At 40.4% G+C, this 24035-nt stretch overlaps 2 protein-coding genes across 2 annotated transcripts in view; both read left to right on the top strand.

Moving 5' to 3' along the window:
• The window catches only part of UBE2G1 (ubiquitin conjugating enzyme E2 G1), an 86531-nt gene extending 63699 nt beyond the window's left edge, over nt 1–22832 (top strand). Inside the window, exons 3-6 of the mRNA XM_047756952.1 lie at nt 4785–4882; nt 10127–10305; nt 13888–14010; nt 19624–22832. Coding sequence (XP_047612908.1) covers nt 4785–4882; nt 10127–10305; nt 13888–13974 — 364 coding nt within the window. The 3' untranslated portion in view covers nt 13975–14010; nt 19624–22832. The remainder of the gene's footprint in view (nt 1–4784; nt 4883–10126; nt 10306–13887; nt 14011–19623) is intronic.
• Nucleotides 2716–3022, top strand: LOC125113997 (cytochrome c oxidase subunit 6C-like). Its single transcript, XM_047756953.1, has one exon. It carries the CDS (start codon nt 2780–2782, stop codon nt 3005–3007), a length of 228 nt encoding a protein of 75 aa, XP_047612909.1. The 5' UTR covers nt 2716–2779; the 3' UTR covers nt 3008–3022.
• Nucleotides 22833–24035: the final 1203 nt, after the last annotated feature.

The raw sequence follows: 24035 nt of genomic DNA, 5'->3' as shown, positions 1-24035 counted from the left end.
CTTTGTTGTTGTTGCTATTTCTTGGGCCGCTGCCACGGCATGTGGAGGTTCCCAGGCTAGGGGTTGAATCGGAGCTGTAGCCACCGGCCTACACCAGAGCCACAGCAACGCAGGATCGTTAACCCACTGAGCAAGGGCAGGGACCGAACCCGCAACCTCATGGTTCCTAGTCGGATTCGTTAACCACTGCACCATGGCGGGAACTCCGAGAATCTTAAGATTATTTGTATTTTGTAGTATTGTCTTATCTTGAGTGGATACAGAAAATGAAGAGTTGGCTAACCAAACTCCCTGATTAATGTTCTTTTATGGTAATGAAGTTCTTTCACAGTTCTCGTTAAAACTTAGAGGCACAAACCGTATATTCTGTAATGAAATTTTGGAGGAAATGAACTGAGTTCCTTCAGTGGCTTAGAAATTGATCAATGGCTATTCCATGTCATTTATCATTTAGCGCTTAAGAAGATGAGTTTTTAGGAACTGTCTTTAACTCCCTGAGTCTACCACTTTTATTATCTGTATGACTGAACAATTATTTAAACTTTGTCTTGTTTCATTTCTAAGGTAAAACCCTATGCCTAAGAAGTGTTCAGAATGTTCAGTGTTCTGTTATAATAGCAAAAAATTTGGAAGCAGTCAAATATGAGTATAATGGATAATTTGTTGAATGTAGCCGATAAACAGGAGACAGGAATGAACTGGAATGTATATAAGAGAACAGTGTTAAGCAGAATTTTCGATAGCAGCATTTGGCATATCATTTAAATAAAATAAACAGGGCAGAATGAAAGGCTGTTATCCTTGTAAGATTTTTATAATTTTAATACAAAAACAGTAAGGGAAGCCTCATGGAAGAAACTTTAACTAGGCCTAGGTTTCTCAACCCTTTCAAATGTGAAACTATTGGTTGCATACCTCTTTTTAAAATCATGCTATTAATATCCATGATGAAGAGAACATACAGTGGAAGGAAGGATATTTTAATTTGTTGATGCTTTTCATAAACTTTCATTTTTACTTAATCATACTAGCATCTTAATGTAGTTGAAAAATTTGTGAATATATAACATGTTAATGTTTAGTCTACTGTGTTTTGTACTCTGTGGGTTTTTTGAGTTCCTTTTTGCTAACTTGGCTATTCACTATTCAGTAGAAGTTTGTGCCCACAATTTGGGGCTACTGATCTAGGCTGAAAAAAAAAAACATACGGGGTAAGAGGGTACGAAAGGTTAAGGATCTGGCATTGTCTCTGTGGCGGTGCAGCTTCGATCCCTGGCTCAGCACAGTGGATTAGGATTTGGTGTTGCTGCAGCTGTGGTATAGGTTGAAGTTTCAGCTGAGATGCCATCAGATTTCATCCCTGGCCTGGGAACTTCCATATGCCATGGGTGTTGCCAAAAAAACTCCAAAGCAAAGCAAAACTGAAAACCAGTAGAAGATTTCCCTTCTGGAGCAGCAGGTTAAGGATCTGGTGTTGTCTTTGCAGTGGCTCGGGTCTGGCATGGGTTTGATCCCTGGCCTGGGAACTTGTACGAACCTCAAAGTGAGGCCAAAGAAAAGGGGAAAAAAAAAAAAGGTAGGATTTTTACAGGTGTTAGAAAAGTTAACAATTCCACCTGTAGAAGAAAATTATAGAATTGCATGATTGGTTCAGAACGGGTGAGGACATTGCAGACAAGAGTCAGAATTTTATCCTTTAAACTTCTAAGGGTAACCGTATTAATTAAATTTGATTGAAAATAATTTAATAGACTAAAACAATTTTTCATGATAGGTATTCCAGTCAGCTAATATAAAGCTTTCAAATGGATCTGATATCAGTCAAAATTCAGGGACCTAGGAAAGCTAACTTAGTATCAGAGAAAAGCCTTAGTACTGGGACAGAGTTTATGGGCTTTGTGGTAGCTGTTTGATGTCCTTTTACATAGTTTCTTGAATATGTAAAGAAATACATATACAGGGGCGTTCCCGCCGTGGCGCAGTGGTTAACGAATCCGACTAGAAACCATGAGGTTGCGGGTTCAGTCCCTGCCCTTGCTCAGTGGGTTAACGATCCGGCGTTGCCGTGAGCTGTGGTGTAGGTTGCAGACGCGGCTCGGATCCCGCGTTGCTGTGGCTCTGGCGTAGGCCGGTGGCTACAGCTCCGATTCGACCCCTAGCCTGGGAACCTCCATATGCCGCGGGAGCGGCCCAAGAAATAGCAAAAAAAAAAAAAAGAAAGAAATACATATACAGATATTTGTGGATTTAACTATTCTCTCTTTTTTTTAACCAGAATCCATAATCAGAAATATTTTACATCATTGCCCAGTGTATACTTATGCGTATACATTTTATGAATAGAAAGAAATATGTATGTAAGTTATATAACCGAAACAAACTACTTGTGATAAGTGCCTATATTTTCTTTTTTCTTTTCTTTTTTTGCTTTTTCATGCTGCACTTGTGGTATATGGAGGTTCCCAGGCTAGGGGTGGAATCAGAGCTACAGCTGCTGGCCTATACCACAGCCACAGTAACGCCAGATCTAAGCCACGGCTGCGACCTACACCACAGCTCATGGCAACACCGGATCCTTAACCCACTGAGCAAGGCCAGGGATTGAACCCCTAACCTCATGGTTACTTAGTTGGATTCGTTTCCCCTGCGCCACAACGGGCACTCCAGTGCCTACATTTTCTATCTATTTTTATTTGTTTAAAAGAAAACTGGTTGGCCATCCATTTCTCCATCAGTCTGCAAGGACGTTGTTGTGGAGCTGTCAAGGAGAAAAATTACCATGGCTGCTAGTTCTTTGACCAAACCTCAGATGCGTGGCCTTCTGGCCAAGCATCTGCGATTTCATATTGTTGAAGCATTCATTGTCTCATTGAGGGTTGCAACTTTATATAAGTTTGCTGTGGCTGAACCAAGAAAGAAGGCATATGCAGATTTCTACAGAAATTACAATTCCATGAACGATTTTGAGGAGATGAGGAAAGCTGGCATCTTTCAGAGTACAAAGTGATTTTGGAATGTAAAGAATTTCTTTGGGTTGAGTTCCATGAAGTTTGTCACTTAGCCGTTTTCCTGAACTGTGAAAACTATGAGCTTCAAGTATCTGGGCTAAGAAGTAGTTTCTCTTGATAAATAAATAGTTAACAAATACTGTGGAAAAAAAAAAAAGAAAGAAAACTGGTTAGTGACTCATTTAATTAGTTTTGTAGCCCCAGTTTGAAAAACTATTTCATGTAATTGATATGTCCTAAGACCAATTTGGCACTAACTTAATGCAGTTGGGGTAACTTAGGATAAGAAGGTAGACTTAGCTCTTACCAGTGTGATATACTTTTCACGAATGCTGTTCTAGTCTCCATTTTCCCCAAGTCTTCATGTGTTTCCTCTTCAATCGGTAATCTCAAATTATGAAAAATAAGGCCATAAGGCAGGCCTAAAATCTGTCATTTTTTCCTTCTTAAAATTAGATTAAAGTTCAGTTCCTCAGTGGTACTAGCCAAATTGCAAGTGGGTGGTGGCTACCATATTGGACACTGTAACTGTAGACCATCTTCAGTGTGCAGTAAGTTCTATTGCACAGCATCAGACTTTGGAAAATCACTAGAATTAAACTCCTAGAGAGACTTCATGCTTTATTTACTACTGTACCCTGGTGTCTGACTAGTAAAGACTGAATAAATATTTGTTAAATGATAACGTGAGTAAATGGATGGATGGATGAATGGATGGATGGACCAATGGAAGGTCAGCACAAATGTTCCCAGAGAGGGAACAAGAAAATACATCAGCTTTCAGAAGAGAAAAGCCTTGTTGTGTTTGTAGAACAGAAAGAAGACTGGCTGGGAATTCCTGTTGTGGCTCAATGGAAACGAACCCAACCAGGATCCATGAGGATGTAGGTTTGATCCCTGGCCTCACTCAGTGGGGTAAGGATCTGGCATTGCCGTGAGCTGTGGTGTAGGTTGCAGATGTGGCTTGGATATGGCGTGGCTGTGGTGTAGGCTGGCTGCTGCAGCTCTGATTGGACCTCTAGCCTGGGAACTTCCGTATGCCACAAGTGCGACCCCAAACAACAGACAAACAAAAAAATAGGAAAAAAAAAAAAAGAAAGAAGACCTACTGGATCAGACTGAAGATTGATAGGTTGAGATCGAGATAGAGAAATTGGCAACTTGATTCCTATAGACAATGTTAAATTTTAATTAAACTTTTGAATTATTTATGTATGTATGTATGTATGTATTTGTTTGCTTTTTAGGGCCGCACCCACGGCATGTGGAGGTTCCCAGGCTAGGGGTCCGGTCAAAGCTACAGATGCTACACCACAGCCACAGCAATGCCAAATCCAAGCTATGTCTTTGACCTACACCACAGCTCATGGCAATGCCAGATCTTTAACCCACTGAGCAATGCCAGGGATTGAACCTGCAACCTCATGGTTCCTAGTTGGATTCGTTTCCGCTGTGCCACGATGGGAACTCCGGAACTCCAAACTTGAATTTTAAGTGCAGTGGGAACTGATAGAAAGATGCGCAGCACAGCAGTAATGTGGTCTGATCTGGATGCTTTTTAAAAATTGTTTCTTTAACTTTACTGTTTTATTGAGTTTAATAAGGTAGTAGGTATGACAGTTTGCTAAACAGAGTATTTGAGTTAAGTAAACTGCTTGAAATCCAGATTATTTATTTCATTTGTAGTTTTAGCACTAGCACCCTTGTTTTATGTTTAATAATTGTCTTACTTACAAGCAGGAACTTACAGGTAAGAATTTGTCTTTTGTTTTCCAGTGAAGGTGGTGTTTTTAAGGCTCATCTCACTTTCCCAAAAGATTATCCTCTTCGGCCTCCTAAAATGAAATTCATTACAGAAATCTGGCATCCAAATGGTAAGTTTATCTAGTTTTACTTCTACATTTGCAAGTATGATGGCCTTTCAATGACGTTTTCAAGATCAATAAGTATGAAGTGGTTCTCATTGGAATTGCATTGGAATTTTTGTACTAAGTTCATTGTGTTCCATTATACACATGGGCTAGTAATCTTTAGAAGAGAACGAAGTAGTAACAGAGATAACGTGGAAAAAAAATTGTTTATTTACTTTGTTTTCAGCTCTTTTTGAGACTCATGTTGTTCCAAACTAGAGGCAAGATTGGTGGATGATTCTCAGTATTAAATAGAGCTCTTATAATTGAGGAAATAATTTTCAAGGTATTAGGTGACTTGTTGGCTGTTACAAAGAGTATAGAAACAGTTAAACTTAGATTTTTAATTTTTATTTTCTCATCTTAGCTCCTAGACTATGGACAAAGATTGACTTTTTATGTATATTCTTTTTTTTTTTTTTTGCCTTTTCTAGGGCCGCTCCCTCGGCATATGGAGGTTCCCAGGCTAGGGGTTGAATCGGAGCTGCAGCCACTGGCCTACGCCAGAGCCACAGCAACGCGGGATCCGAGCCGCGTCTGCAACCTACACCACAGCTCACGGCAACGCCGGATCCTTAACCCACTGAGCAAGGGCAGGGACCGAACCCGCAACCTCATGGTTCCTAGTCGGATTTGTTAACCACTGCGCCACGACGGGAACTCCCCTCCTCCACCATCTTGATCCTACTCCTTTTTTTCTTTTTTATTCTGTGATGAATACATTCTAAAATTGATAGTGGTGATGGCTGTGCAACTCTGTAAACCTACCAGAAACAATTAGATTATATACTTCAGATACATGAATTATATCTCAACAAACTTAATAAAATTGTTATATGGTAAAGATTAGCTTTGATCCCTGGCCTTGCTCAGTGAGTTAAGGATCTGGCATTGCCGCAAGCTGTGGTGTAGGTCATAGATGTGGCTGGGATCTGGCATTGCTGTGGCTGTGGTGTAGGCCAACAGCTGCAGCTCCCATTGGCCACACCCAAGGCACATGCAATACCCCTAGCCTGGGAACTTGCATATGCCTTGGGTATGGCCAAAAAGAAAAAAGAAAAGGGAGTTCCCGTCATGGCGCAGCACAAATTCAACTAGGAACCATGAGATTGCAGGTTCAATCCCTGGCCTTGCTCAGTGGGTTAAGGATCTGGTGTTGCTGTGGTGTAGGATGCAGATGCGGCTAGTATCCCACATTGCTGTGGCTGTGGTGTAGGCTGGCAGTTGTAGCTCCTATTGAACCCCTAGCCTGGGAACCTCCATATGCCGTGGGTGCGGCCCTAAAAAGCCAAAAGAAAAAGAAAGTCTCCAGGAAAGTCTGTTCTCCTGATCACTTTTGTGAGAACAGTCATGCAGTTGTAGCTTCCTGTTTGGAAGTGCAAGCCATTTTCTAGTAAGGTAAAAAATAAAAAGTACTCAAGTAGTGAGTAAATAGTGAAGATGAGGGTAAATCAGATTTTCCCAGTTTTAGAACACAGTTTCTAGAGAAGAAAGATAGCTTGAAGGGTGTGCATGTTCAGGTAGTTTAGTTTCAAGATGGAAGCAGAAATGTGAGACTGTTGGCTAGCTGTTTATGGGGAAATTGATTTAGAAATTTTCTTTACTCCAAATAGCAAAGTGAATTAAAACTCTAAATGGAGAAGTTCCCTTTATGGCTCAGCAGAAACAAACCTGACTAGTATCCATGAAGATGTGGGTTTGATCCCCGGCCTTGTTCAGTGGGTTGAAGATCCAGCATTGCTGTGGGCTGCGACATAGGTTGCAGATGAGGCTTGGATCTGGTATTGCTGTGGCTGGGATGTGGACTGGCTCCAATGGACCCCTAGCCTGGGAACTTCCACAGGCCGCTGGTTTGGCCCTTAAACAAACACACGCACACACACCCCTAAATGGGATAAAAAGTTTCAAGTGATTTTTTAAAATAGTGAATATTAATTATTCGCTGGGGGTTAGAGACAAGAAATTTCTAGTTTCAATAGTAATAAATATTGGAAGACTAAAAGGAGGAAAGAAATGGTAACTAAATGTAATGTGGGATTCTTAAATGAACCTCATCAGTTAAAAAGGCCAGCTATTAAAAAATATTGTCGGGGTGGGGAGGGAGTTCAGTATTAAGAGATGCAAACTGTTGAGACATTTAGAATGGATAGACAATGAGGGGCTCACAGAGATTGGGACCATTCCCACCCTCTCACCGTAAGAGGGAACTGTGGAGACATGGAGAGCAGACTCTTGGTCGCCACGGAGGAGGGGGATGGACTGGGAGTCTGGGGTTCGAGGATGCAAACTGTTGAATTTGGAATGGATAAGCCATGAGGTCCTCCTGTAGGCACAGGAAACTTACGTCCAATCATTTGTGATGGAACATGATGAACGATAACACAAGAAAGAGAGTGTATATAAATGTATGACTTGGGTCACTTTGCTGTCCAGCAGAAATTGACAGAACATTGTGAATCAACTACAATAAAAACATTTTAAAAATAAGTTTTATGATCCTAAAAAACAGACATGGACAGCCTTTTATTTATTTTTTGTTTGTTTTTTATTTTTTTGCCTTTTCTAGGGCCGCACCTATGGCATATGGAGGTTCCCAGGCTAGGGATCTAGTCAGAGCTGTTGCTGCCGGCCTGTGCCAGAGCCACACCAACACCAGATCTGAGCCGTGTCTGCAACCTACACCACAGCTCACAGCAACGCCGGATCCTCAACCCACTGAGCAAGGCCAGGGATCGAACCTGCAGCCTCATGGTTCTTAGTCGGATTTGTTAACCACTGAGCCACGAGGGGAACTCCTGGACAACTTTTTAGAGGCCATATTTTAGTCACTTGAGTTTTTGTAAGGATTGACAGCATTAAACTATATAAAGAAGTGTTTGTTATAAAAACCCATTTTGGGGGGTATTGAATTGAAAGGAAAAAAATAACAGGCAAAAATTAAACCAGAAAAATTAGAAAGCAGTTTGGTAAAAATAAACACTGAGTACATAAATGAGTAAAGGATATGAACAGATATTTTACAAAAGAGGAAATAGATATGGTTTCCGCACATGGAAAAATTTTCCCCTTAAAAGCATTCAGAAAAACTAATTAAACCAGACTTCACTATAAAACTTAAAAATTAGCAATAGTAGTTTCCTTTGTGGCTCAGCAGTTAGCGAACCCAGCTAGGATCCATGAGGACCCAGGTTTGATCCCTGGCCTTGCTCAGTAGGTTAAGGATCCTGCATTGCTTCGAGCTGTGGTGTAGGTCGCAGATGCAGCTCAGATCTGGAGGGGCTGTGGCGTAGGCCAGCGGCTACAGCTTCGATTAGACCCCTAGCCTGGGAACCTCCGTATGCCATCAGTGTGGCCCTAAAAAGACAAAAAGAAAGGAAAAAGAAAGATGAATCTTAATTCTCTCTGACAGAATTCCACACAAACATTTAATATCATGTTCTCAAAGAAAATGACTTGGAAAAGTCCTTATGTGATAAGTGAGGAAAGGGTCACAATACTGTGTAAGTATTTTATGGGAACTTTATAGTGCTGTTAGAATTTTTGTTGCTTTTATTCTTGCCTCTTGATCTATTTATTTAATTTCAGCTAATAGATTGTACTAGCAGCTGAAAAGTGAATTGGAAAGAGGAACCTTAAATTGCTTAATAGCTCATATACAAGAAAGACTCCAAAGGCAAGGGTCTTGTATGTCGCATTCACTGCTGAACTCCCTGTGTCAAGAGGGTGCCTATCACAGTTATATCTGTCTGTCTGTCTGTTTATCTATCTGTTTTGTTGGACTTAGGTAGGTGGGTATGAAATATGTATAAATAATTGTCATTGGTTGTTTATGAGATTTGGGAATTTGGTTGAAAAAAGTTTTACCAAAATTTTATACTTTTCTGTCTTTTCCAACATTTCCTCAATGAGTATGATTTTTATAGTAGGTTAAATTTCACCATAAAAGTTTAGTGGAGGAGTTCCCGTCGTGGCGCAGTGGTTAACAAATCCGACTAGGAACCATGAGGTTGTGGGTTCGGTCCCTGGCCTTGCTCAGTGGGTTAACGATCCGGCGTTGCCGTGAGCTGTGGTGTAGGTCGCAGATGTGGCTCGGATCCCATGTTGCTGTGGCTCTGGCATAGGCCAGAGGTTACAGCTCCGATTTGACCCCTAGCCTGGGAACCTCCATATGCTGAGGGAGCGGCCCAAGAAATGGCAAAAAGACCAAAAAAAAAAAAAAGAGTTTAGTGGATGTTATAATTTTGATAGTTTCACTAATAGAAGGAGTATTTGTGTCTTGCAGATGAGTTTGTGTGTTAAGACACCCTCCCTCATTTAATTTGGTCAGCAGTTAATTTGTGGATTCGATTTTTAAATAGTGGGGTTTTTTTTGTTTGTTTGTTTCTTTTTCATTTTCTTTTTTGGCTGCCCTGCAGCATTGGAGTTCCCAGGCCAGGAATCAGATCTGAACTGCAGTTGTGACCTACACAGCTGCGCCAGTGCGGGATCTTTTAACCCATGTTGCTGGGCCTGGGATCGAACTGGCCCTGCATGGACACCACTGATCCCATTGTGCCACAGCAGGAACTCTATGGATTTTAAAATTGTTTTATAGAATAGAGACCTCAGAATGTTATTTATGTTGATGAATTTTCACTGGATATATGATGTTTTCCTTTTGTGGATTTGAATACATTTTGCCTAAAATTATAATTTTGCCTTTATGTGATTTAAAAAGTATATTATGTTACTTTCCATTTTCTCTTAGGAAAGTCTAGGGATCTTTGACTATCACCAATTTAAATCAGTATGTTAGTGGGGAAACTAGGAAATTATTATATAGAAACTCAGTTCTGGTTTTTGGACCATATACTTTCAGCAAATGAAGAGCAAATTCAATAGATGCCATTTATTGTTTCATTGTGTTTATTCCATGAAACTGCTAGGCACCATGTACATACTAGGTATCTTAAAATTTTGCACAGATGAATAAGATAGCTTACATTCTTTTTGGGTTTCACAGATGGATCCTATTTGGGAAAATCTGTGATCTTCCTAAAAATTAAGAGGTTCCATTTTGTAAATTAAGTTCTGAATTTACTCAGTGGTGCCATTGTATCCAATTTTATACAGATGCCATAAGAATCAGGACCATATGTATAATATATATTTTATGTATAATCACATTTTAAGTATTTAAAACAGGAATCTTATTCTCTAATTTTGCAGTTGATAAAAATGGTGATGTGTGCATTTCTATTCTTCATGAGCCCGGAGAAGATAAATATGGTTATGAAAAGCCAGAGGAACGCTGGCTGCCTATTCACACCGTGGAAACCATCATGATTAGTGTCATTTCTATGCTGGCAGACCCTAACGGCGACTCGCCTGCTAATGTGGACGCTGCGGTAAGGCCCTGCACAGCTCTCCCCTGCCCTGTATCTTCATATGTCTGTATGTGTGTCTGTATCGATACATCTTTTATTCCTCTGAATCTTTTCAAAAATACGGTAGACATAACTAAGCTTTCCTAGCAAGTACTTGTCCCTGCATCTTTTAAGATTGAAGACACTACCTTAACATAGCTAAATAATGATTGTCATGTCCACGAAAATATAATAGCAAGTCTCTCTTGAGTCCATGTTATTATTTCCAAGATTTTATTTATTTATTTTAAATTTTATTTGTGTATTATTTTATGGCTGCACTCAAGGCATATGGAAGTTCCTAGGTCAGGAGCAGAACCCGAACTGCAGCTGCTGCAATGCTGGATCCTACTGTACCACAGGGGGAGCTTCCAAGCGTTTGTTTTTAAAACTTTCAGACCCAGAAAATTTTGCATTAATTAAAACAAATATCCCTAAACCCTAAACCTATACTCAAAAATTGTGGAGATTGGGAGTTCTCATTGTGGTTCAGTGGGTTATGACTGACTGGTATTCATGAGGATGTGGTTTGATCCCTGGCCTTGCTCAGTGGGTTAAAGTAAGAATCTGGCGTTGCTGTGGCTGTGGTACAGGCCGGCACCTGCAGCTCCCAGCCTGGAGCCTAGCCTGGGAACTTCCACATGCCATACATGTGGCCCTAAAAAGACAAGAAAATCAAAACAAAGCAAAAAATTGTGGCGATTTTACAACTTTGTTCTTATTATTTTTTTCTAAACTTAGAATCCAGGTCTTCGCATTTAAATACTTCAGCATGTCATGTTGCTATGGCTGTAGTGTAAGCCAACGCCTATAGCTCCAATTCGACCCCTAGCCTGGGAACCTCTGTATGTCACAGGTGCAGCCCTGAAAAGACAAAAAAATAAAAATAAATAAATAGATACTTCAGTATGTATCTTCTAAGAACATGGGTATTTTTCTACATAAGTATGGTACCACCCTATCACAGATACAGTTCTATTATATAGAATCTACACAGACAGTCTATATAGATTTTTCCAGTATTATTCTTTACAGCATCCTTTTTGTATGTGTGTATGGGGAAAATCCAGAATGTAGGAACCCATGTTCTATTTGTGCTCATGTTGTTTAGCCTCCTCGAAAACCTAGATAGTCCTAGTCCCTCAGCCTTGTATTCTTCTGTGAAAATCCTTTTTTTTTTTTAAAGGGCGAACCTGCAGCATGTGGAGGTTCCCAGACTAGGGGTCTAATCAGAGCTATAGCTGCCAGCCTATACCAGGAACACAGCAACGCCAAAATCAAGCATCGTCTGTGACCTACACCACAGCTCATGGCAATGCCAGATCCTTAACCCACTGAGTGAGGCCAGGGATCAAACCCACTACCTCATGGTTCCTAGTTGGATTCATTTCTGCTGCCCCATGACAGGGAACTCCCTGTGAAAATCCTTTTGTTCTTACATTTATTATTGTAACCTTTGTTAAAGGGGGTTAAAGTCACCTTTTTTCTTTTACTTAGACCTATGTAAAAACTTGGGGGAAAAAAACCCTGGATATATATACACCCCCTTTTCAAATCTCTGGCTTTGAAATTTTGCATTTAGTAATTGAATTGAAGTAAATATTGGCAGAAAACCATTCTAACTTTATATTTAGTCAGGTATCAGTCAGAACAGCATAGGGGTACACCTATGCAGAATTGGTTCCATGTAAGAGTGTGTGAGTAATAAGACAGATATTAAACTAAGAGTGAGTTGGAAGAAGAGAGGTGTCATTTAAATGCCAAAGTGAAGAGTAATTACTTTCAGTACCAGTACCCACACTAGCAGCTCTAATTCTAGTGGTCTTCAGTGCATTTATTTTCAGATCTATGTATCATCATCATTATTTTAGGTCTTTCTGAACTCCTTTCCACCCTTCTGCCATCAATTTCAGTCTTTCTTACTTCTTACCTGTATTATTGAAATAGCTTTCTGTCTGAGCTCCCTATTCTCAGTCTTAGTTCTCTCTGCTCTTTTTTCCTCTTGAGACTGACCCCTCCCTCTTTGCTGGAATTACTCCTTTCTTCTTAAAATTTCCTAAAAATGATAATGGACTAATTACAAACCTAATAATGTTTAATCCATAAATACTTCATCAGATGTCTGTAAATCTCTGTACATTTCAGCATTGCCTTTCTGGGGTAGCCTTGCTTTGAGAGCAGATAGGTTGTTCACATCTCTTCCTCTGTGAAGGAAGGTTGAAGACTTGTATATAAGTCTTTCTGTCCCAAGATGGATGATAGATGGGGGAATGGGGAAACCTGGCATTTTTGTGAGAATTTCCTGCTGTTTACATGATAGGTAAAATCAGCTCTGTTCTCATGTGAAACTATGCTGATGTTGTGTTCTATCCCTTTTGCATGTGCTTGGCAGTGATAGTGATATGCTCAGTGTCACGTGTCCTGTCCTCCCTGCCCCCACTAGAAACAGGACTCAGTATCATCTCAGTGTGATGCACTCTGCCAATCTGCTCTATGTAGGAGGCTCTTTTATGTCTACTTTCTTTTCTGATTGCTTCCTGTAGAGAGAGTTGGTGATCCTTCAGATAGCCTGAATATCTTATTTGTAAGCTGTAGTTTCCTTTTCAGTGTAATACAAAACCTTTAGGGCCTTTTCCATTTTAAAAGAGAATTTTGCCTATGGGGTAACTTACATAGGGGATTTCAGCTCTTGTATCTCAGCAAAATGCCTGGCAGAAGTATTTTTTGACTACTTTTCTACCTTTTTTTTTTTTGGTCTTTTTAAGGCCACCCCCATGGCGTATGGAAGTACCCAGGCTATGGGTCGAATCGGATCTCTAGCTGTCAGCCTACACCACAGCCACAGCAATGCAGTTCCTTAACCCACTGAGCAAGGCTAAGGATCGAACCTGCATCCTCATGATACTAGTTTGGTTCGTTAACACTGAGCCACAATGGGAACTCCTACCATATCAATTTGTTGTTGTTGTTTTTTCCATTTTTGGCTGCCCTTTGACATATGGAGTTCCCGAGTCAGGGATCAGATCCAAGCCACAGTTGCGACCTAAGCTGCAGCTGCAGCTGCAGCAATGCCAGATCCTTAACCTACTGTGCTGGGCCAGGGATTGAACATAGGTCCCAGTGCTCCCAAGGCTGCCGATCCTGTTGCGCCACATTGGGAACTACCATATTCAGCTTTTAAAAACATAGTGTTCATATTATAGACAAAGCATTACATTCAAAATTAAAAATTAGGAGTTCCCGTCGTGGCGCAGTAGTTAATGAATCCGACTAGGAACCATGAGGTTGCGGGTTCGGTCCCTGCCCTTGCTCAGTGGGTTAACGATCCGGCGTTGCCATGAGCTGTGGTGTAGGTTGCAGACGCGGCTCGAATCCCGCGTTGCTGTGGCTCTGGCGTAGGCCGGTGGCTACAGCTCCGATTCGACCCCTAGCCTGGGAATCTCCATATGCCGCGGGAGCGGCCCAGGAAATGGCAAAAAGACCAAAAAAAAAATTAAAAATTAGTATTTGAGATTGTAAAAGGAGTTTGCATAAAATCACTTGGTGTTACTTTTATACCCACAGAAAGAATGGAGAGAAGACAGAAATGGAGAATTCAAAAGGAAAGTCGCCCGCTGTGTAAGAAAAAGCCAAGAGACTGCTTTTGAGTGACATTTATTCAACAGCTGTAACTTCACTTATTTCAGGGTAAGTTCATTTAAAAAATCATACTATTCTTTTGCTGGTGTTTTATTTATTATTATTTTATTTTTTGTCTTTTTGCCATTTCTTCGGCTGCTCCTGTGGCATATGGAGGTTCCCAGGCTAGGGGTTGAATCGGAGCTAGCTGTAGCCACCGGCCTGCACCACAACCACAGCCCGAGCCGCGTCTGCAACCTACACCACAGCTCACAGCAATGCCAGATCCTTAACCCACTGATTGAGGCCAGGGATCGAACCCACAGCCTCATGGTTCCTGGTTGGATTTGTTAACCATTGTGCCACAATGGGAACTCCTTTTGCTGGTGTTTTTTTGGTTTTGTTTTTGTTTTTGTTTTTGGCCATACCTGGGGCACATGAAAATTCTCGGACCAGGGATTGAACCTATACCACAGCAGCAACCCAAGCCACTGCAGTGACAATGCCAGATCCTTAACCCCCTATGCCACAAGAGAACTGCTCTTCTGCTTTTTTATAAATGTCGTAAATGTTTTTAGAAATTGTGTGATTTGGGTATTTGAATTGCCCTTTTTTTTTTCATTTGCTTTATTTTTTAATGATAGCATCCAGGATTCTTTTGTTAATTGTTTTGCATTTTCCTTTGTTAAATCCAGCTGTCTTTAGATATTCCATGTTAAACTGGGCGTTAGTATGGTAGCATGGTATCAGGGCCAGTAGAAAAAATTTTGCTTTTATCGTATACCATCTGTCCACAAGTCTTTCTTGAGTGTAGCAAGGAGTCAAAGATAGAACGTGCCCATCTGGCTTAGAAGAGGCCCTGGTGTAGATGAATTGATCAAGTATGTGATATTTATTTAATTTCTTTTTTAAAATTAAATATTGAGGTGATAAAACCTATTTGTGAAACGTAGCATCTAAAAAAAATCAGAAAACCTGATATATCCCTCTACCTGCCACCTATTTTAAGAAAAAGGGAAAAAGTGTTTTGTTTGGGCAGTTTTTGATTTGGTGTAAAATGGTATGTCATTATGGATGTGTGTGTTGCCCTAGTTTTTATGCAGTTGCATATAGTGTCATGTGTTTTGACCCTTGACGTTTTCCTTTGTGAAATGCCTTTTCTGGTCTTCAATATTTTTCAGTTAGGTTATTGATTTGTATCCTCATTAGTTCACTTATGTATGCTATCTTTTAATGAACAGAGGTGCTTAATTTTAACGCTGTTGAATTTATTAATTCTTTCCTTTGTGGCTTTTACTTTTTGTGTCTTAGTTTCTTCCCTGCCATTAGAATGCTACAATTATATATTGTCTTCTAAAAGTTTTATAGTTCTGCCTTTCACAAATGTGTTGAATTCACTGAAATTGTTTGGCTTATGGTGTGAGGTAGGATTTCAACTTACCTTTTGATACCCATGTATTACTGTTGGCTGAATCATTTATTGACAAGTCCATCTTTTTGCCATTGATAATACAGTGTCGGTTGTGTTACAAACTAAATTTCCCAGTATGTTTTGCTCTGTTTCTGACCTTTCTGTGTTTCATTGATTGGCTTGTCTATCCTTGAACTGGTATTACACTGTCTTAATCTTTACTTGTGATTTTTATGATTAGGTATCAGACACAAAAGTGCAAATCAGAAGTAAAGCTAAATCTACCCATCACTCATTCTGTTTTCATGTTTGCTATGTCTCTTTCTGAAAAGGTACCTATCTACTTTTAGATCTCGTTACAATAACCTGAAATGCTGAAAATTAACCTTAATTCTGTGTTACCAGCCTGTAATAACACTAACCTTGCAGTCTTAAAATTACTTGTTTTTTACCATCTTGTTTCTATCCATCTTGTTTAGTTTTCCTTAGTTTTGTCCTGATATCATTATCATTATATCTGATACCTCCTTTACATCTAGTCCACGGTCCACACCTTTTCTTTTTTTTTCTCTTGCTTTCTACCACTGTAGGTCAAGTTCTTGTTACTACACTATTGCCTTAGTCTGCTGGTATTGGACATCTTTCATGTCTGCCTCCATGTCATCCGTCCTAGGAATTTGTCCTTGACACAACTGCCATGTTGGTTTTCACAGAGCTCAGGTCATTGCATTGGTTCTTTTAGGGATGACTGACAATATCCCATGAACAACAAACACCTCATGGCTTATTTTCCTTTTCCGTACCATTTTCCAGTCCCCAAAGAGTTTGCAAACAACAAAAAATTGAAGAGGAACAAAATAACAAATATTGAAGCCTAAGCATCTATGTGATTTTACTGTATAAATAGTACTTTATAGAAGTTCCCATCATGGCTCAGTGGTAACAAGCCTAGCAAGTATCCATTAGAATGTGGGTTTGATCCCAAGCCTCACTCAGAGGATTAAGGATCCAGCATTGCTGTGAGCTGTGGTGTAGGTTGCAGATGCAACTTGGATCTGGCTTTGCTATGTCTGTGGTGTAGGCCAGTAGCTATAGCTCTAATTAGACCCCTAGCCTGGGAACTTCCACATGCCTCGGTTGCAGCCCTAAAAAGATCCCCCCCGCCACCGCCAGAAAAAAGTTCTTTATAAATTTAGGAAATAACAAAGAATTTTATTATATTTACCTTGGTATTGCAAATTAACTAAATACATACAAATGAAGTGTCCCAGACCAGTTTTGTCAGAGATTGTGATTATATATTATTTCCTTTGTCAGTGAAGTTAATTTATACTTGATCGTAACATACACATGTCTTTGAAGTATATGCTTATCAAGGATTAAGTTCCCTTAAAAAGATGGAAGCAAAAAATAATGCTGAATCAAAATACTTCATTGGCGGAGTGCCCGTTGTGGCTCAGTGGAAATGAATCTGACTAGGAACCATGAGGTTGCGGGTTCCATCCCTGGCCTTGCTCAGTGGGTTAAGGATCTGGCCATGAGCTGTGGTGTAGGTCGCAGATGTGGCTCAGATCCCGAGTTGCTGTGGCTGTGGCCTGGGCTGGCGGCTACAGCTCCTGTGAGACTGCTAGCCTGGGAAGCTCTATATGTGGTGGGTATGGCCCTAAAAGGCAAAAAAACAAAACGAAACAAAAACAAACCTTCATCGGAGTTTCCATTGTGGCTCAGCATGTCATCGTGTCTATGAGGATGCAGGTTTGATCCCTGGCTTTGTTCAGTGGGTTAAGGATTTCATGTTGTCATGATCTGCAGCGTAGGTCACCGACGCAGCTCAGATCCAGTGATGCTGTGGCAGTGGCATAGTTCAGCAGCTGTAGCTCTGATTCAACCCCTAGCCCAGGAAATTCCATATGCTGTAGGTGGGATTGTAAAAAGAAATAATAAAAAGTGTGATTTTTTTTTTTTTTGTCTTTTTGCTATTTCTTGGGCCGTTCCCACGGCATATGGAGATTCCCAGGCTAGGGGTCCAATCGGAGCTGTAGCCACCGGCCTACGCCAGAGCCACAGCAACGTGGGATCCGAGCCGCGTCTGCAACCTACACCACAGCTCACGGCAACGCCGGATCGTTAAGCCACTGAGCAAGGGCAGGGACCGAACCCGCAACCTCATGGTTCCTAGTCGGATTCGTTAACCACTGCGCCACGACGGGAACTCCTTTCTTTTTTTTTCTTTTTTCTTTTTTTTTTGGTGATTTTAACATTAAGCCAGAAATAGTGTATGCTTATAAAATGTACATGAGTTTTTAAAGTCAGCACCATTTATTTCAAGTGTTGCACAGGTGATTCAGCTTCACACTTGTCTTTCTAGAGAAAGAAACAATAAACTTGCCTTTTCCATACCAAGGCCTTTTCTCTGTTAGAAATACATTTTATTCAAAGGGGAAAATAGATTTTTTCTATTCCTACTGTCATTTAAAGCTGGGTCCTCAGAGTTGCTGTCATGGCACAGCGGAAACAAATGCGACTAGGAACCATGAGGTTGGGGGTTCGATCCCTGGCCTTGCTCAGTGGATTAAGGATCCAGTGTTGCTGTGAGCTGTGGTGTAGGTCGCAGAAGCAGCTCGGATCCTGTGCTGCTGTGGTGGTGGTGTAGGCCAGCAGCTGTAGCTCCCATTCACCTGCTAGCCTGGAACCCTCCATATGCCTAGGGTGTGGCCCTAAAGAGCAAAAATAAATAAATAAATAAATAAAGCTGGGTCCTCACTGTTTAAAGGCTCAAGGAATTCCCTGGTGGCTCAGTGGATTAAGGATCTGGGGTTGTCACTGTTGTGACTTGGTGCTAGTTCAGTCCCCAACCCCAGAACTTCTTCATTCCACAGGTGAGGCCAAATAACTAAATAAATCTGTTTTTTTTTGTTTTTTGTTTTTTAAAGGAGGCTTGATTGCCTGATTTTTTTGGTAGTTAATGACTTTCTATAGTTCAGTTCTCTCTGGAGTATTTTTCTTGAAAACCTCACACGGAAAGTTTTAAATGGCTCTTTTGTTGCCCTGAAATTTCTTGTTCATATCATAGGGGATTGATTACTCCAGTGCCCAAACTCTATACCCAGTTGTCTTTTCAGCCCAGAGAGGTTAATTAGCCAGGGATTAATTTGGGTGTGGTATATAGTCTTTAGAAAAACATTCAAGTAACATAACCTAAAAGTTACAGTCTATTCATAACAATGTCTCTTGAGTACAGTCTGTGTTTTTAGATTTTCTAATAAAACATGTGCACATATATATATTTGTGTGCAAATGATAGAACCTGATGCTGGGGAAGTTGGTATATTCATATTTGGTGGATTTAGTGCTTTGCTGGAGACCATTTACATTGATATGAGACCTTTGGAAAGAAATAGCAGTTCTTCTTCTCAGGAGTTGTCTTAAATTAGGGAAATAGCCATGTGTTCAGCCATAGATAAGCCCATTGCTTGCTTCAACAGAGGTTAAAACTAGTGTTTTCCTAACCTTTTGAACAAGAAACTTAGTCATTAGCCTCGTGGTCTTGTCTCACTTTTCTCTATAAAATGGGGGAAACTCCTTCATGTGGCGTTTAAGAGTATTAGATAAGATGAGTTATAAAAACTCTTTGTACAGTGCTTGGCACGTAACATGCACCGGAGGAGGTTAAGGATCTGGCGTTTGCCATGAGCTGTGGTATAGGTCGAGGATTTGGCTTGGATCTAGTGTTGGCTGTGGCTGTGACATAGGTAGGTAGCTACAGCTCTGATTCGACCCCTAGCCTGGGAACTTCCATAAGATGTGGGTACGGCCCTAAAAAGACCAAAAAAAAAAACGGCGAAGCAGCAGCAGCAGAAGAAAGCACTCAATAAGGCAGTAGTTTTTTGTTTGTTTTTGTCTTTGTCTTTTTCGGGCCGCACCCTTAGCATATGGAGGTTCCCAGGCTGGGGTCTAATCGGAGCTATTGCTGCAGGCCTATGCCAGAGCCACAGCAGTGCCAGATCCTTAACCCACTGATCGAGGCCAGGGATTGAACCCTCAACCTCATGGTTCCTACTCAGATTCACTTCCGATAAGGTGGTAGTTTTTATTTAGATACGGTTCCTGACTTCTTGGCTAGTTGAAGACCTGAGAGCAGCAGACACAGAATAATAGGAAATATTTAAAATGAAATGAATAATTTGTTTCCCAAGAAATAAAATAAAAATGAAAATTTCTGATCAATTCATTTATAAATTCACTGTATAATGCTGTTTTCTTTCTTGTAGGTCTCCAATGAGAAACATGGCACTGTTTTTCCTGCACTCTACCCACCTATTGCTGGACTTCTGATGTAACAAGTTGGCAAACACTGGCTGGAACTGGGCTGCAATAAAACATGCCAGTATCAATGCTGACAAGAGCCTAACAAGTGCCAACTTACAGATGATTACGCATTTTGAATTCTAATGAACTGTTTTAACCTTCAGGAAGAATTGTAAAGACCTGTACATAGCACAACATGATCCGGATAATATATATACTGTTCATGTACATCCACAAATACACCTTGTACCAAATAATGCTTTCTTGTAGTAGAATAAGAATCGTGTAAATTCTCAAAGATTTTAGCAGGTTTTCTTTCCCTATTCATTGTTTCTTATCAGTTTAAAAAAAAAAAAAAAAACTCCTTAAAGCATGTCAGATGAAGAGCAATTAGGATTAAAAGTATCCATTTAATTTCCTTTAAACCATTGAGGCTTCATTAAACTCTTTCACTTACTAAACTTTTGTATCTTCTTTGTTTTGACACACTCCCCTTTGCTTTTATCTCTTCTCTCTGCCAGGAAGTTTTCAAGTCAGTTCAAATACTGAACTACTCAATAAGCAACTACTTGATTTTTACTGATGACTTCAGGGGAATGGTCATCACTAGGTGCTTTGTCCCTTTTGTATTACACTCGCACCCATCTCTTGGATTGGATGTAGCAATAACATTTTTTGTTGAGAGCTCTTGAATTCAGTCATTATCCCCAAGAACTAAAAGGAGTTGGTTCTGAATTCAATTCAGATTTCAAATGACCGAAATTTATCCCGAACAATGCAAAATCCAGGTTTTATTTTTGCCCTTCAGTTGTCTAATGTGAAGGTTGGATGAATATAGCATGCACAGCTACAGGCTTTCTACTTAGCTTCTGGGTTTGCTATTAAAAATGCTGTTTGCCCTCATTCCCTTCTCCTCAGCCCTTCATATTTCTTTGCCTCTATTCTTCTATACTGCAGATTTTCCCCCACCTATTGTACAAAGAAATTGCGATGTATATTTTCATGTAATTTGATTTTGGAATTCTGTCACCTTATGTAGTGAGTTCTTCCAAAATATAATTTTTTTCCAATAATTGTCAAGTTGTTGGCTTTTATTGTATTGAATGAAGGTTATAATACTGAGTGCCAGAGAAGTGCAGTTTAGAGAAATCTCAGGTTGATTCCTTATGCAAACAAACTTAATACTTGAAAATCACTTGGCCATGGCAGTATATGTATTGGACTCTATATAGATTCTTATATGAATCTCAAAGCAATATAGGGATATAAATGCTCTGTTTGCTATTGACATATTCTGTCACTGACATAGTGCACTTGGATTTTATTAATGTTTGAGCATAAGTATATTTCATAAATTTTCTAAAACAGCATCAGGAAATGGTAAAATGAGCATGTACGGTGTTGAAGGCGGGCCCAGGTCTCTCTGTGTTTGGTGTAGGGTTGGGACTAGGAAGTAGTCTTTGGTATATAAGGGACAGAACTTGAGACAGTACCAGATGGAACATGGCATTTGTGAGAATCAGGGATGCATCTCTGCTTTGTGGGATTTGAAAAAATGCTTTGGCAGAAGAGGGAAAGGATTCCAAGTAGCCGGTACTTTATAAATTTTGCATGTCTTTTTTTAAGCAAAATAATTGAGGATATAGTTACAGTAAAGAGTGTTTTTTCTAAAGCTCAGTCTGTTCTTCACTCTGAAGCATTATAAAAACCCATAAATGTGTAATGACTGAATGTGAAATTGTTTGATTCATTGCAGCCCAACTTTTTTCAAGAACTTCGCTTGTGACTTTATTTTTGCAAAGACTGAAAATTGTTGCCCCAATGTTCCAGCACTGCATAACCTACCTGGGACTTTGAAACCCTTTTGTTTTAAATCAGAAGTTGTTCACATGATGGTTGTCTGTGGCAAGATGGAGTCTGAATTTTGCTCCCCTGTTGCTGTAATTCAGCTAGCAATCAGTTAAGTTAAAACCTGGGATTTGACTCTTTAGGGAGGAGCAAATATCCTAGTACTCAGGGACAGCTATTCTTTAAGTGCCACTTTAATGCAGTTACTTTGGTTTAACCATGTGTGTTTAGGGCTAGATCTAGGGGAGTAGAAGGAGAACCAGGAGCGAGTGCACCTCTCTTCACACTTTTCCACCCGGTGCCCTGACCCTGCTACATATCTTTGAAATACAGGCCTCCGTAGATGTCTTTTTCTCTGTCAGAGGTGTCATCTGTGCCTTTCCCAGTGTTCATCTGACAGTGAATCTCAATGCCTCTACATTTGATGTTAAACCACACTCAGGTGACACTGATCCATGTGGCTCTTGTCCCGGTAGTGCCTCATCGTTAGTATGAGGACAGTTCTCTCTTGCTTTAGGAAAAGGTTTTTTCTCCCTGACCTTGTGCCAACTATCAGCAACACCTACATCATCTTATGGATTGTAGAACTGTTGCCTGTTTTCCTAAACTCCTTCCAAGTTCTTACAAAGGCTTATCTATTTTTGTGTTCATAATGGGATGGACGATTTCAGTGGCTTTCTGGCCTCCTTTTGTGAGTTTAAAATCCAAATGAGGTTGGTTTCCTTGTCATTACAAGGTAATATCTTTGTGAGGTTATTCCACTGGTTATGTGATCACTTGGGTGTCACAGTATCTTTAATGGCCTTCATTCTTGGTTGTGAAATTTCATTTTATATGCTCATTCACCCTCTACAAATCTACCCATTTTGGGTTGTGGTGCCTGTGTATCTTTGCCCGTCTGGTCTCCAGTTGGTGGAATTACCTTTTTTGTACTGCCACTTCTCAGCATCTTTGAAATTTGACATAATGTTGCTTCATTCCAGTTTTTTTTTTCCTTTAGTTTTTGTAATGTGTTGATTGTATTTAACTATGTGAGTTCTGTTGTGATGTTTACTGTATTGTAAAGCACCTTGATCATGTGATGGGTGCTCTATAAATCAATAAATGATGACTTAGAGGCTGTATCATGAGCTATTTTGGTTTTAGGATGCAGGTCCCCAAAGCAAGTTGTGGGACTCTTTCTATATAAACAGCACACCATACCAAAGGATTCACAGGGGAATTTTGATAAAGAATTTTAAAAATTTCGTTTAAAGAAGGAACCAGAGTTTCTATGCATGCTGATTTAGAACCTTAAATAAAATGAGCACATGTTAGAGCATTACTGGGGATTTTTTCTTTGGCTTAGATTGGCTCTGCCATGAAGATAAGCTGAAAAATGAAGAACCCAGACTCAGATGTGAACTGGAGGAGACCACAGGCACCATCTCAAACACCACCTTCCCTCCTCTAAACTGATGGGCAGACTTGGCCCAGATAACTGCCCAGCATCACTTAAGAAGTTAGTGGCAAGCGAGGCCAAGACTGAGTACTTTTTTCCCCCCCATTATTTCCTTATTTTTTTTCCCTTAAAACTTTCCAAATTAAAATCCTTTTTTATAGAGGACTGCAAACCCCAGCAGGATTCAGGATGTCAATATTCAGCTTTTCACCCTGCATCCTTACGTATGTTGTATACGGATTTAGTGTTAGGTGTTGAAAGCTCGTCAGTCTTGATAGCAGTTGCCAATGGTTTGAAGGCTTTCTTCCTTAAAACTTGAGAAAAGGGAGTTCCCGTCGTGGCGCAGTGGTTAACGAATCCGACTAGGAACCATGAGGTTGCAGGTTCTATCCCTGGCCTTGCTCAGTGGGTTAAGGATCCGGCGTTGCCATGAGCTGTGGTGTAGGTCGCAGACACGGCTCGGATCTGGTGTTGCTGTGGCTGTGGTGTAGGCCGGCAGCTACAGCTCCAATTCGACCCCTAGCCTGGGAACCTCCATATGCCGAGGGAGTGGCCCAAGAAATGGCAGAAAGACAACAAAAATTTGAGAAAAGAACATGGAGTAAGACCTCTCAATCACTAGAAGAAAATCCTCCTTCAGAGCAGTTTGGGGAAAATGGGGGCCTATTTTCAGAGTGTAACTTTCCTGATAAATATATTTGAAATAAAACAATTCTAGAATGGTCTAAATGATGTCCCTCAACTTGAAATGGTTTTAAGCATAATCACCTACTCAAGGTGTGGAGCAAAGTAATTTGCGTGCCTTTTCCAATGCAAATGAACAGTTTTTAACTGTGTCTACTGTTTGCTAGGCTTTGAAGGAACTGGTTGATTTTCTTCCTTCATAAAAATAGGGTTGGTAACACCTCACCACGTTAAACTTCTTTCCTTTTTCTGGAGGACTGCAAACACAAACAGGACTCAGTTTGCCGAGCAAGTTATTTCCAGGATAAGGTATTTTTGGTTGTTCAGTTTCGGATGGTATAACCTGCCTGCCAAGGTAGTTCTAGGCTTCTTGTCTCAAGTCTGCACACCCCACTGAGCTGC

The sequence above is a fragment of the Phacochoerus africanus genome, chromosome 14 (genome assembly GCF_016906955.1).
Source record: "Phacochoerus africanus isolate WHEZ1 chromosome 14, ROS_Pafr_v1, whole genome shotgun sequence".
NCBI classification, from domain to species: Eukaryota; Metazoa; Chordata; class Mammalia; order Artiodactyla; family Suidae; genus Phacochoerus; species Phacochoerus africanus.
This window is presented reverse-complemented; position numbering and strand designations above follow the sequence as displayed.